We start from the raw sequence: 14,497 nt of genomic DNA, 5'->3' as shown, positions 1-14,497 counted from the left end.
GCAACATGGAGCGTAACCGAAAAACGTGACGATTTTCTTACAAAATTTCTCCCATACGTCGTTAAAGAAGTTTCACTTCAATGAGTAAATATCGTCACAAAAGCATACCAATAATCTTTTTTATGCGAATCAGATTGATCAGGGTTTATCAGATTTCTACAACACATTCCAGTCTTGGAAATTTAGTATTCCGTTTTAAAAGGATTTTACGATTAAAAATTTGAAAAGGGACTTAGGTGATACGAGTTTCCTAAAGACTTAGAAACTAGTGGTCTATTTAATGTTTGTTCCTTTAGTATTAAGAAATAAAAAATTGTTTGCATATGTAATTTTAAATAATTATTAATATATAAAGTATATAATATTGAATGTATCAAGTAGTTTTTTTAAATATACAAATAAGTACAGAAATTTTTCTACTAAATGATTCTACTAATTTAATTTTTTGCTCATCTGACAACCCAGTTCATATGTTTCTGGCGTAGAAGGAAGCGCTTAGCGCGCCGTTTTTTGGCTTGTCAACTGAAACCACGCAACAAATTTTACATTTCCAGTCTTGATAAATGTTAATAATTTGCTAATGTTAACAAATCTAATTGTGTTTTTCAATGCGCCGTACAAACTTGTGTCAAATAGGAGTGAAGTGTTAAAAGAAATCGAATTGTAACTAGTTTTCCCACCGCTGTGACCCGCGAACTCAAAACATGCCCCTGTTAAAAAGAAAAGCCTTTGAGAAATCATCGGCGTCAGGGTATCTGCGTGATGATGATGAAGTTTTCCACTGTGAGATCACCGATGAGATATTCAAGGATTATGAGTAAGTATTACTTGGTACATAATTTTCGCGCATTTAATTGTTTTTTTCGTTACTCTTTCTAAGATATCACTTGAGCACGCCGTTGACATTGTTTCGTGCGGCCTATTAGATAGTTACGCGAGCGTGACATGAGGTTTCTCATTTTTATCACGTCGCGTTGGACTTTGCTGCGATTTATCAAACTTTTTTCAATTTGTTTATAGGGAGTACTGTGAAAGAATCATTCTCGTTAACTCGATGGTTTGGTCCTGTGAGATGACGGGAAAGAATAATTTGACGTATGCTGAGGCTCTGGAATCTGAAAAAGCTGCAAGGAAATCACTTAGAGATTTCCCAATGGAACTAAGAATACCAATACTTTACCTTGCTACCAAGACTAATAGAAGTTCTTTTGCTGAGATGTCTGAAGATGTGTTTAATTATGTGAGGGAGAGATACTTTGTAGGGGAGACTGTGGAAGCTTGCCTTGAGGGTGACAATTGGCGGGAGGCCCATATCTTATCTGTTGACTCTCAAACACAACATCCCGATAAGTAAGTTCAACTTATAATTTTTTTGAACATTACACAACACCACATTACCTTTATCCACTTGCTACATTTAACAATTGCTATATCAATGTTTCTAAATTTATAGTAAAAAGTATAAATAAAATCAATAATAAGAAGTAAAACTTAACATTTTATTTGAATTGTTCTGTTTTATTCTAGCAAAGCAATGTTACCAGCTTCTGCTTATTGTTATGAAGTGGAACAATATGATGAAAATGATTCATCAGCTACTGGACAAATTGGCACAGCACCTTATGAACGCATAAGACGACGTAAGGGTATCTATTCACGAGATAAAAACAGGCTGTTTCTGAAACAATTTGTTGAAATGGGACCTGTTATTACCATAAAGGTATGTGTGTATTTTTGCATCTTATTTCATACATTTGTAAAAAATGTTTATTATTTTATTCCACTTGTTGGTTTGGATGCCTGGAAGATATGACTTGTTAGTGATAAGTTATCTGTTAAATAATTATTTAAATCTCCAGATTCTTTTGTTGTTATATATAATTTGTATAAAATGTACTAAATGTAAAACATATTAGTTAATAATAAATTAAGTAGTTGTTGTTTTTACTGATTTTTATCTAAATTTGCTTTGCTAACAAGATAAGTTAAATCTAATAAGATAAATAATAAATTCTCTCCTCGCTATTATAATCTATTACTTAGCATATCTAAAAGCTGCAGGGAAAAAAGACCAGAAACTAAACTAAACTTTATAGTCAGTGACTATATATAAATAAATAAAGTTATATTTATTCATCTCTTCAATTGTGATGTGCTTTGATAATAATATAAATAACAAAAAAATAAATATTACACTTTAAACGAAATATATACAATTTAAACTAAAAATGTCAAATAAGGATAACTAGGTATAAATGTATTAATACAACTTTAGTTTCAATTTCCTTGTTACAGGCATCTGCAATAGAGAAATACAACATCAACAAAGTCCACTTTGACCAAATATTCACAGGAACATCACCCATTTTCCCTCCATCTAAGAAGTTGTTGATGTCTCCGTCAACATCCAAGGTGCAGGCAAAACCTGGATCAGCTTCAAAGCTTAAGTCAATGAAGAGCCCACAAAAGGGCAGACAGGAATCAATGGATAAATTTGTGAAAAAGTCGGACAAAAGTGATGGTATGTAGAATTAAGTGAAGACTTATATTTGCGTGTGCATTTATAAGTTAATAATATTTAATAAAAATATTATCATAAGCCACTGAACCTATTTGAATAAAACCTGAAAGAATTTTAATTACTACTTCCTATCATTTATTTTAATTTCTTTATCCAGTACTATTCAGTCTTTATTCAGATATTTAGGTTATGAGCACCAATTACTTCATCAATTTAACTATCTATTTACGTCATTTTTATCATGTTAAACACTCCTTTAACTTTAGTTAGTAAACCAAAAATAGTAAATCCAGAGGCTAGGAAGAATGCACAAGAATTGGCAATGAAGATGCGTCGAGCTGAGGAACAATTAAGGCAGAGAAAGGAAGATGAAAAAGCCAAGAAAAAGGAGAAGACAGCTCGTGTGATGGCGTATATGAAGGAATGGCAGAAGGTCAAAGATGACTTAGAGTTGGAAGACCATAAGGTAATAATAATACTTTTCAGTTTTAAAATCTTTAATCATGCTTCCAGTAGAGTAACAGCCCAACTCAACAAAGCAATGAATTGCTTAAGTTTTTCAAATTAATAATATTTGTTATTTGTATGTTCATAATTATGATTTAAAGGTAAAATTATAATAATTATTGTGTTCTACCTAGTCTACTAATATCTACATATTTTAAATGGAACTACTTTATTTTAAAAATTCCTCAGGTATTACCAAAGGGTACGCCAGTTATTATAGAAGGCATAGAGCCGAAACACATTGGTGATTTCCTATCTGTGCTAGACTTTGTACATACCTATGCTGAAGTACTCAAGACCAAAGATGTTTTCCACAATGAATTAGATTGGGAGACTTTCCGTAAGGTAAATAAAGTGTTTGAATATTACAATAATTCGCTTTTTTAGAATTCTTATCAATATACAAAAAGTACCTACTTGTTTGTCTATTGTCCCATAAAAAATAGTTATTTAATGGTTCCTATAAATTATATAATAATGGCAATTTTTATGTCAAATATTTTATCCAGATTACATATCCGAACATTATTACAAATTTACACATTTATAATACAATAGGATATTAATAATATAGATTAATAAGTTTTGAAACTGTTTCCTTTTCAGGCGTTAACTGTAAAAGATTCAGCGGGATCATTTAGTGACTTAATACAGATGTTTCTGAGTGCTATCTTTTCATTGCAAGAAGATGAAGCAGAAGAATACAATGAGAAAGGAGGCATTCAGGAGTCCACAGGTAACACGACTTTTAGTTATTAACCAATTTGTTTATTTTAAATATCTTGTTAGATACATAGCTTATATTTGAATTAGTCTTATATGATTTTAAATTTGTAAAATCTAAGAATGTGGCTTGTAATCTACATATATTCATACTACATTTAGTAAGATTTTAAATGTATTTTTAGTTGAAAAGAATAGTGAAGAAACAGAGATGGGCGTAAACCGAGCAATAGAGCTAGCAACTCGCGCCAGTAAGTGGGCCCAGACTTACCTCGGAACTCCACTTAGCAAGCTGCCTTTGGATCCTTCCACCGTTAGCGAGGTTTTGAGGTGAATTCTTTTATGAATATACTATAAAAAGCTATGACAATATATACTAACTATAAATATTAATTATAAGTATACTGTATTACATATTACGTAGATAGAATTTATATTACTAATCTTCACTTCGGTTTATCCAGTTGCATTCCATAGTTAGTTTATTCTACAAAAACTACATTTGTCACATCGTAATACGTGATTAATTCCGGCTCGAAGGACCAAAATATTTGATGACTTACAGGCTTCACCTCCTGTCATCCGGGAGTGCTGCGGGCAGCCGTTGTGTGGCCTGGCGATATCACCAGCGCGGTGGGTACAGCTCCAATGACGATCCGGGTCTCCACCTCAGGATACAGAGGCCGGCAATACTCAAGCGACTCACGCAGAAACATGTCGCCGATTTGCCGATGGGTAAATATTGCTTATAAGTATTCAAGCCTAGATCCGGATAAAGTAATGACAATAAGCTTAGTTTAGTGAAGACCTATAGGATTTGGTTATTACAAAATTTATATAAAATAGCTATTTGAATCTGTAAAAGTGCATAAATTCAGGTTATATATCGATTACTGTTCAATGGTTTCATCAGGTGAGCCTCCTGCCCGTTTGCCCCCTGTTCTATTAAAAAAAATGGTATGTTGGTCTTCCCAGAAACTACGGAATACACAAAACAAAACAAGTTCACCTTATACTCAGGTTTTATTTGTTATAATTGATTACAGATGATAAATTCGCAATCCTGCAATGCCTTATGAACCAAGTGTTGAGCTACGCGACAGTTCGTGACATGGTGGAAGACAGATTTGAAGAGTACAAAAATCTTAAGCAGGCTTACAGATTGCTTCAGGTGAGTTTATTGCTTTTATAAAAATATTTCGGATGCAATGGGTGGCCTTATCGCTATAAAGTGTTATCTTCAAACAACAGACAAACAAATTCGACTCATATGAGGGCAATAAAAATCAAATCCTACGTATTTTTTATGTATTACCTAAAAATAGCTAAATCCAAATATTTACATACTCAAGTGACCTAATATAAAAACAACAAATATAATAGATATATTATATTTGTTGTTTTTTAATTAACTTAATTAATTTATTTTATTCTTTAGCTGGCATTACTACCTAGTAATTGCAGGTTTAGTAAACCATTAGTAATATAGTTGACATAATGGATACATTCACTACAATGTATGTTTAGACTCATACTGAAATTAAAAAACAAGTGATAGCTGTCAGAATTCTACGGAATTAAATATCCGATTATAGATAGTATTAATTCTACCTTACCTCATACTAGATCTAATCTAAAAATATAACTATTTGTTTATGATTGCAATAAATTAACTTTTTTTTTAAATCTAATTTTAGATAAACGAACGTAAACGTGAGCCTCAATTGGCGACCGCTCGAATGGAACTGCGTCGTGAAGCAGCAGCCAAGAAGGAACAGCAGAAACTAACGGGAGACAAGGCGAAACAAGTAGATGAACAAATGAAGAAAGACATTGATAAGATAACTAAAGAGAGTGAACAGAAGAAGATTGAATTTGAGAAGAAATCGAAAGAGTTGCAAATGCAGCTGTTCGAGTTTACTAATTATCTGGGTAAGATATATTTGTAAATAAAATCTTAGTAAAGGTAAGCTATTTATGTGTTTTTTTATAAATAAATAAATATTCCAACTATATAAATTATATAAATTTGTTTTTTTAAATTGCAGATAAAATAATTTTATATTTTCTTCTAATTTTCTTTGACTTTAAAAATAATGCTAATTGAAATTCCGATATTTTTGGAGTAGAATTTTTAACAGTTTCTTTTATTCTTTTTGCAGGTATGGACCGAGCATTCCACCGCTACTGGATCTCGCGTCGCGTTGGCGGTCTATTCGTGGAAGCGGGGAACGAGTACCGCGGCACTTGCAGGCCCAAGCCGGTGCCGTTGCCCGAGCGGACGCCCACAGACTCCGCAGACTTGCTGGCCTACGTCACCGAGCTGTACCACTCGGGGGCTAGGGAGAAAGGTCAGTTTTAATTCAATTCTACTACACTAAGAGCAGAGTGGGTGTAGTGCCTTAAACGACGCTGAACCCTGATGGAGACGGCTAAGATTGTGACTAAATTAATCGGCTTAGACCTAAAAATTTACGGCATCTGTTGGGTAGAGGAAGCTGATAACTTGTCCATAGAAATTAAATAAGTGATTAAACTAATCAAATTATTAGCTATGCATTACTTGTTTAACACAGAATTGTTAATTCAATATTCATACTAATTTTAAAAAAAACAGTGACGGTACATCTTTTTTAGGTCTACCCTCAGATTTTTGAATCTGTTTCATGATCATTTGTCAATCTAATAGGCAAGTAGGTGATCAGCCCCCTGTGCCTGACATTCAAGTGAATGTTAAATGCGTATATAATAAGTCCATTGGTACATGCCGGGGATCGAACCTACGACCACTAGGCCAACACTGGTCTTGCTAACAGTTATTCGTTTTAATTTAATTGAAACTATGTGTAAAAGCACATATATTATGATGGGCTATAAATATTCCTCAGAAGGCAGTGACAAAGAAAACGAGTCTGGTTCAAACTCCCGCGGAAATTCACCCAAGAAGCCTTTGGCCCACGTCAACGGCGTCAATAATAAAATGTCACCGGACAGAATCGAACAGCTGAGAGACCTGATGGTCTGCACGGCTGATGCTAACACATGCTATGTACATGGAAAGGTATGTGATTATTTTGCTTTAATTAAAAAAAATTTTTTAATATATAATGATCTTTAAAATGTTTGAGTGCCAAAAACTCCCGGATGGTATGAAGCTGTTTCGTTGATTATTTGCCTTATAATCTCTGAATGTGAGTACCACTTTTGGTTAGTAACCACTCAAAATAATAATTCATCGGGATTCGAACTTACAATAATATCCTCAATGGTATAATTATACACAGTACTGATAACTAAAACATTTATAACTCATAAATAACTTCTCCAACAATAATTCCCAGAATGTAATAAATAAAATGAATTATTTTAAATTTTTAATCACTCTCAAAATAACTAAAAACTATAAAGAAAGAAAATTAAGAATATAAATGTAAATTTTAAAGCAATCAATAACAAATTTACAGAGCGAACGTCCCCAATGGTGGGTTTACACCAACGAGGCTCAAGTGGACGCACTCATAGCGGCCCTGAACAAACGCGGGATTCGCGAAGCAGACCTTAAACATGTCCTGGAGATGGAAAGGAACTCGCTCATCGAACACTTGGCCAAAAGTCCATTTGCAGTTAATGGAACTTCAAAAGCTCAGGTATTTTCAGTCCCCAATACCTAATCACACTTTTTATAAATAAATTAAAATGCGTTTATTAATTATAACAATGCATTATAAGGTTTATGACCCCTTTTGAGTGAAAAATAACTCTTTCATAACAAACTAAATTGGTATTTCTAATATTATTTATTATAGTATCTATTTAATTGTTTTATAAAAGGTACCTGCACTTTTACAATGTTAAAAACATAGTTTTTATTAACAATAAAAGGTTTTTGGAAGTATTTTTATTAGTAAGTATTAATTATTATCCCAAATATTTTTTCTCATTTGTGATTTCAATTAGTTAAGTGTGAATTGTTAAGTAACTATAAGTAATGAAAACTTATTACCCATGTTTGTAATTTGTTGCATTTATACCGGTTGTCAATGTCAAAATGAGAAGTATTTGACAGATAGCAGAGGTGGTTCACACTAAGTAATGCAAAGTTTGATCTATGGTCGGTCTTGGATTTTTTTTTCAAAAATTCAATCACATGCTTATCAATTATATTTAATTTGCAATTAACAGACACCGTTGCAACCGCCGGCAACTCGTCGTCGAGCCATCAGACCTTCTCTAGTGGTTCCTCCGGAGTGCTCCTTAGAGGAGGCTTTGGAGCTGGCTTTGAGAGACCATATCCTGGAACTTGAAGAGAAGATTCATCATGGATGCTTGGGAGCTCTTAAAGTTAAGGTATGTGTGATTATATCTTAGATATGAGTATACTAAGTATTTGACAAAAAATTTAGAAAATCAATTAATTCAGTGTTTTAATAGTTTGTGTTGCTGATAATATTTTAGTTTTTTTAAATATAATTTTACCATCAGGACCGTGAAGCATGGCGTGGTACAATAATGTTGCGGAGTTACGACAAACAAGCAGAGTTCTTGAACTGGGGACCAAACAAAGCCTTTAGAGATGACACCCATCTACCGGACGGAACTTTACGAATACCCAACGGTACGTTAAAAGTAATAAACAGCCAGCTAAACTCACTAATTAATGCTTACTATAATCCTGAATAGTTAATTGAATTTAGGTATATCATTCAAAAAAAATTTGACACTTCTTATTGACATACATCATACAAATATATATATATATATATATATATATATAAGATTATATATCTTATTTTATATGAAAATGATAAAATTAAAATAGGCAAATGTGTTGCTCTGAAAATAAAGATATTTATTTTAGTACTTACACACTATACTAATTACAGTATCTTTAACTTTAATAACAATATCCTACCTGAAAATAAAGAAACGACATTAAAAGTTTATAATTAAAATTATCAATCCTTTTTTAAGCTTTTTCCAATACCCTCACAATTAAACTATATCCTAGACTCAGTGGTCAATCCTTTATTTGTTAGGTAATGTTACTGATTGGATACTGTTCTTTCAGGCACAGAGGAAACAGAAAAACAAATACCAAAGAATAAATACAGGGATCCTGTTTACTATTTGGAGACACCCAAATCGAATGGAATCAAGGTGGAACCCGTTGAAGATACAAAGTCTGAAGTAATCAGAGGACTAGCGAGTGCCTTATTGCAAGTCTCTCAGGGAATTCATCACAAATATATTAAAAGGCCACTTGGTGAGTATTCAATTTCTATTATTACAACTCCAGGAGCTGGTCAACCCATTACAAAATATTGCCTATCACTTGACGCTGATAATGCAATTCTCTGCATTTTTAAGTTAAGCCATACAAACACAAAATTTATCTATCTAATATATAAAATTCTATTGTTACAATATTCGTTCCCGTAATCCTCCGAAACGGCTCGACCGATTCTTATGAAATTTTTATGCATATTCAGTAAGTCTGAGAATCAATTTTTTTTTTACAAATTTTTTTTAGTTTTATATTTTTATGATACAGCATAGAAAAATATGTATAACCCTTAATTATCATCTACCCTCTTCGATAGACCCCTATTTTTTATTTGATTAACAACTCATTGGTTTATCACTTAACAGAGAAACAAACGGTTGGCACGTAACCTTTTAGTTGCGTGGTTTTTATATCATCTTGGGATGCAGTAAATTAGAAAACAGACGGGACTTACAATTGACTGTAGCTATATTGTGTATATTATGTGTGTTATATTATATATGTTCTTTACTATATTAAATGTTTCTCGCCATTATCGTATTGACATAGTCTGTAAGGATAATGTATGTATTTCCGTAATAAATAAATATTACATTATGATTCCAGGTCTAGATGACAAAGAGCGAAAAGACCGAGAAGCCAGGAACAAACCGTGCGACCTGGACGCCCTAGAACGTTGGGAAGTCTCTCTCATGGAGTCCCGGAGCATCGCAGCCCTAACACTTCATCTGTTCGTGATCGATGCGAGCGTTTGCTGGACGGCGAGCGTGCTGCACGCAAGCTGCAAATTGTGCAGACGACGCACGGATCCCGATAACATGCTGTTGTGTGATGGGTGCAATAAGGGACACCATTTGTATTGTCTCAAACCGCAGTTGACTGTAAGTTATCGGAATAGCTTATTTGAAATATTAAATTTTCTGTATATATTTTGCCGATTGATCTACTTATACATACTTACTTAAAATAATAACAGCTATTTTAATTCTATACTATTAAAAATACTAATCAAATCCGTTTAAGTCTATGTTAGTTCTTAAATATTTCCATAACATTGGTCTCTTTTGGGAAAAGGCTTCTCGAACTTTCCATTTGGATCATTGCTTCCATACATTTCTCCATATATAATATGTACTGCAAAAAAAATCAATTCTATTACTGATTTCTACTTGCCTATAATCGTTTTAGTTATATTAAAGTGCAGTGCAGTATCTGTTACTGCTATGACATGTATATATATTAATAAAAATATACTTTTATATGACTTCAGTGTTACCCTATTGAGCCTTCTGGAGAAAATCTTCTTTTTCTCGAGAATAGAACTTAAACTCTCTAAATAAATAAATAAAAAAATTTTTACTTTAATATTTATCTGCTTTGTCATTTTTACTATTGTAATATAATAATGTAACTATTTTTCATGCAACAGTCTGGGCTTCCATATCAGGTAAATAGTATGATTTCGTGTTATTCATATCACAACTTTATATAGACATTTAATTTTCATTATCATATTTTTAAAAGCATTACGTGACGCGTGATTTAATTAATTAATGTGTTTATGTATAAATTATTCTTACATATCTATTTAATTGTTTTATAGAAAGTACCCGATGGCGACTGGTTCTGCGAGCAGTGTAAGCCGAAAGAGAAAACACCTCGTAAACGCAGGAAACTTTACACGGAAGAGAGTCTGGAGGAGCCGGCGGATGAAGATAGGTAAAACGAGAATTTTGATATAGTTATGGTTATATTTTTATATGTTTATATAGTTTAATAATTTTTATATTTAAATATTTTATATTTTAACTATTAGACGTTTATCAGTTAATCAATGTAGCAGCATTGATTAACTAATTTATGGTCTGGATTTGAATTTTGGCAAAATAATAATAACGAGAAGCAAGACATTAGAGTTTAATTATTTTATTAGATTAACTGCCTAGAGAACTCTCAGAATTAACTACTTTACTACGACAATTATATATATTATTTAATATAGGTTACTAACGAAATGCATTTAAAATTCTGTCACAGAACTGATGTAACAACAACAATAACAATTCGTTATAAAACATATAGTATATATATACTATATGTTTTATAACTAAATATATGATTAAACTAATATTTATGATCATTAAAAAACGTTTCAGTGACGACGACCTTTCCCTCGGCGTATGCGCCACTTGTGGGAGTGGGGGTGAGTTGGGTGCCACTTGCGTCGCCTGTTCCAACAGGTACCACATGGAGTGCGCTCAACCGCCCTTGGCCCGAGCCGCCAAGAGATGGACCTGCGCCGAGTGTCTGGCGCCTCCTCAATCACGAGGTAATTTATTTTATCCAATTGTATCAGTAAAGTTGTCCTCCCCAAAGTATGGAAACATTTCTATTTACATCTTTAAACGCAGACTTTTGTTCCATATATTGGAGTCTTAAAATTGTTGCAAAATCTTGCTCGGACAATTTTAATTATTCAATGGCAGTATGTTGCTTCTACTGTGCTGTATTTTTTGCTTTGTATTTAGTATGAGGCTAAATGCCATTATGTGTATATTTAATTGCGAAACTTAGTTTAAAAGCTAATAATATAAAAATTTGTGAAGCCCCGGCGTTCCGCCGTCGTTGTGCGGCCGCGGCCATGTCCTCGATACAGCAGTACGCGCGCAACTTGCACAAGCGATCCTACTCGACGGGTTTGTTGCCCAATTCTATCACTCGCTTATCTCCTGGTACTTCATTTGACATTTTCATTGGGTGTATCATTCTTCAGCATTCGGCCTAATATCTCTTTTCTTCCTACTTACCATTGCTAATCTCCTGGTATCAATGCCATTGCTATTTCTCGATTTTTTCGTTAAAATTTTTATTTCGCTTTGGCGTTTAACAAATTCATCTAACTTTATTTTCCGAAATCCTTTTCCGCCGTTTTTTTCGTTTATAATTTGTCGTTTAAAACATTAAGCTGTTTTATGTTCGTTATGAAAATGTTTATTCCTCTATTACTCTGTCTACATTTGACAATTCCATTGCGTATGCACGTGCTTTTCTAATTACTTTCAGCCATTATACTTAATTTTAATTAACTTGTAAATGTTATGTATAATTTATTCAATTTCAACTTTTCTATGTATATGCAAACTAGTTGTGTAAATTCATAAGGAAAAAAATAAAGCTGGTATTTAAAAAAAATAATATTAAAATGTTGTTTCTAGATTCAGAAGATAGTGAATTTAATACAGCTTTAGTAAAATTAAAGTCAAAGCGATCACGTGGCAGCAAAGAACCTTCGCCAATGGCTAATGGAAATAGACGAAGCAGAAAGTGAGTTACCCAACATACATGTTATATAAATCCATGAGATTATTTATCTATCTTTTTCTAACATTCAATGACTTTATTGCATTCTCAAAATTTCTAGCAAGATTTATGCTGTATTTATTAAATTAAAGCAATTTTTACTTTAGCTAAAATTTAAATTACAATGAAAACATAATACTGATTGTGTTTTTGTATTACGTTAATCAACTACTAACAATATACTATGACATAACAATATACATTTATGACACCTTATTTTCAGATCAAAGGAAGATTTCAATGGCAGTTTAACTAAAAGAGGAAAGAATTCACTGACTAATGGTGTGCATGGTGAGTTAACAAAGTCTTTTTAGGTGTTTTATGCGAGTGTTTTAATTATTAAGTTGTTACCATTAAATATTGATTTAATTAAAAAAAATAACAAAACAAATAAATCAGTGGCGCTACAACCTTTTTAGATCTGAGCCTCAGATTTCTGTACCTGTCAGGTATGAAGATCATTTGTCACACCAATGGGCAAGTTAGTGATCAGCCATCAACTTTTTGGGTCTAAGGTGTCCTCACGATTTTATTCCTTCACCGTTTAAGCTAATGTTACATGCGCAGATAGTCAGAAAATCGGTGATGAGGAGTGGCATGCTCAAACTTTTAGGCTAGCACGGCTCTTGTATCACACTGTATTTAGTTTTTTGTTCATTTTCAGATGAATCCAGCAATAGAAAGAGAAGAGGGAAACAAGATGTGAATCTGCACACTGAGGAATTACAACATTTGTTGAGAGATGCATTAAAACACAAAGACAGCTGGCCTTTCTTTGAACCAGTATCTATAGATGATGTAAGATTTCTATTAAGTTTAACCAATCACTATTTAAACCCTATTTTAATCTATTTTACAGTAACTATATGATTGATTTTTATAGAATATATTTACATATATATATTTCTCATTATACATGTGTCATACTCTAAAGCTTCTCCAGCTTTGACACAAAAATTCATTTATGATCCTGTAACCAAATGTATAAGTAACAATTAATTCGTTTTTAATTACAGGTCCCCGACTATCTAGATGTCATAACCACTCCAATGGACCTGAACACAGTAAAACAGAAGCTTGAAAATGAACAGTACACAAAAGATGAAGACTTTCTTTCAGATGTAGCATTGGTCTTCCATAACTGTTACACATATAATCAGGAAACACATCCAGTGGCTAAGTAGGAGTGTTTCTATTATTAGAAGAGAATAACTATAACATATAAAATTTATGTGATATTTACTAAGTTCATAAACTTTTAGTTTCTGGACGATTTCAAACATTTGAATGAAAGATGTAAATTTTATTTTAATAAGATAAACAGACAATATGGATAGTAGATAATTTGAAAGGGGCGTAAACTGTATGTGAGCATGTTAATATTTTTCATTTACTCTTTGCAGGGCTGGATACCGGTTGGAGAAATACATAATAAAACGCTGTCAGGAACTAAATTTACCACCACTACCTGAAAGTAATCCTGATGATGATGATGATGTACCATTAAAGAGAAGTCTGCCAGAGAGTGATGAAACACCTCAAGCAAAGAAAGCAAGGCGATAGTGTGTTTTAGTGAACTTGAGTATTTAGTGAAATCAATAAAAGTGGAATCTTATTTATATCCTGAATTTTTAATAAAAAATATTATGTTGAAGACAGGTGATGTGTAGAGCCTCTGTAATTGTGTTTGCTTATAATATCAATGCCTGCAGGAAAAACTTGTATAACAATTTCCATTTATAACACAATTAATCGAAGTACAATTAGCTTACACATACAGCAAGTTTTTTTTTTCAAAAATAGATATTACAAGTATACACTTGAGAAAACACTACTTTGACAAATTTATAGATTTATTTGCTTTTGCAGGTCAAAAGGTAATAAGCATTTAGGAGTAATAATGCTGTGATAACTCCACAACCAAATATTGCTTTGAGTTAATATGCTAGAAGTAGACAAATGATCAATTTATTGTGCATGTTCACATGTGCAATAAATTGTACCTTTTGGAAAAAATATTTTTCTTTCCAAAGGTTTAATTCAATTATTCCAATTGTTTAAGGTTGGGCTTCAAAACACAATAGAAATGTAAAGATTGCTTA

At 32.6% G+C, this 14,497-nt stretch overlaps 1 protein-coding gene across 5 annotated transcripts; it reads left to right on the top strand.

Annotated features, from left to right (window-relative positions):
- Nucleotides 1–487: 487 nt before the first annotated feature.
- LOC110994495 (bromodomain adjacent to zinc finger domain protein 1A) lies at nt 488–14,184 on the top strand. 5 transcript variants are annotated; one of them, XM_045630110.1, is made up of 26 exons: nt 488–817; nt 1,021–1,350; nt 1,528–1,720; nt 2,296–2,521; nt 2,815–2,987; nt 3,218–3,373; nt 3,635–3,764; nt 3,937–4,081; nt 4,317–4,486; nt 4,798–4,922; nt 5,449–5,683; nt 5,914–6,102; nt 6,640–6,812; nt 7,216–7,398; nt 7,934–8,098; nt 8,234–8,366; nt 8,820–9,014; nt 9,642–9,916; nt 10,639–10,754; nt 11,192–11,364; nt 11,642–11,731; nt 12,251–12,359; nt 12,619–12,686; nt 13,060–13,193; nt 13,412–13,575; nt 13,799–14,184. In XM_045630110.1, the coding sequence occupies exons 1-26, from the start codon at nt 705–707 to the stop codon at nt 13,956–13,958; spliced, it is 4,323 nt and encodes a 1,440-aa protein (XP_045486066.1). In that variant the 5' UTR covers nt 488–704; the 3' UTR covers nt 13,959–14,184. The 5 variants fall into 5 exon arrangements, with proteins under 5 accessions (XP_045486066.1, XP_045486065.1, XP_045486064.1 ...); XM_045630109.1 differs by having other exon boundaries at nt 2,806–2,987; XM_045630108.1 differs by having other exon boundaries at nt 2,788–2,987; nt 6,643–6,812.
- The last annotated feature ends 313 nt before the right edge of the window (nt 14,185–14,497 follow it).

The sequence above is a fragment of the Pieris rapae genome, chromosome 11 (genome assembly GCF_905147795.1).
Source record: "Pieris rapae chromosome 11, ilPieRapa1.1, whole genome shotgun sequence".
In the NCBI taxonomy this organism is placed as follows: Eukaryota; Metazoa; Arthropoda; class Insecta; order Lepidoptera; family Pieridae; genus Pieris; species Pieris rapae.
This window is presented reverse-complemented; position numbering and strand designations above follow the sequence as displayed.

What these genes read in the sequence shown, in the direction of transcription:
- LOC110994495 (XM_045630107.1), top strand. Translation starts at nt 705, where the DNA reads ATGCCCCTGTTAAAAAGAAAAGCCTTTGAGAAATCATCGGCGTCAGGG. An exon ending in ATTGGGAGACTTTCCGTAAG is followed by an intron (nt 3,374 to 3,634) that starts GTAAATAAAGTG and finishes TTTCCTTTTCAG; the next exon opens with GCGTTAACTGTAAAAGATTC. An exon ending in CGAGTTTACTAATTATCTGG is followed by an intron (nt 5,684 to 5,913) that starts GTAAGATATATT and finishes TTCTTTTTGCAG; the next exon opens with GTATGGACCGAGCATTCCAC.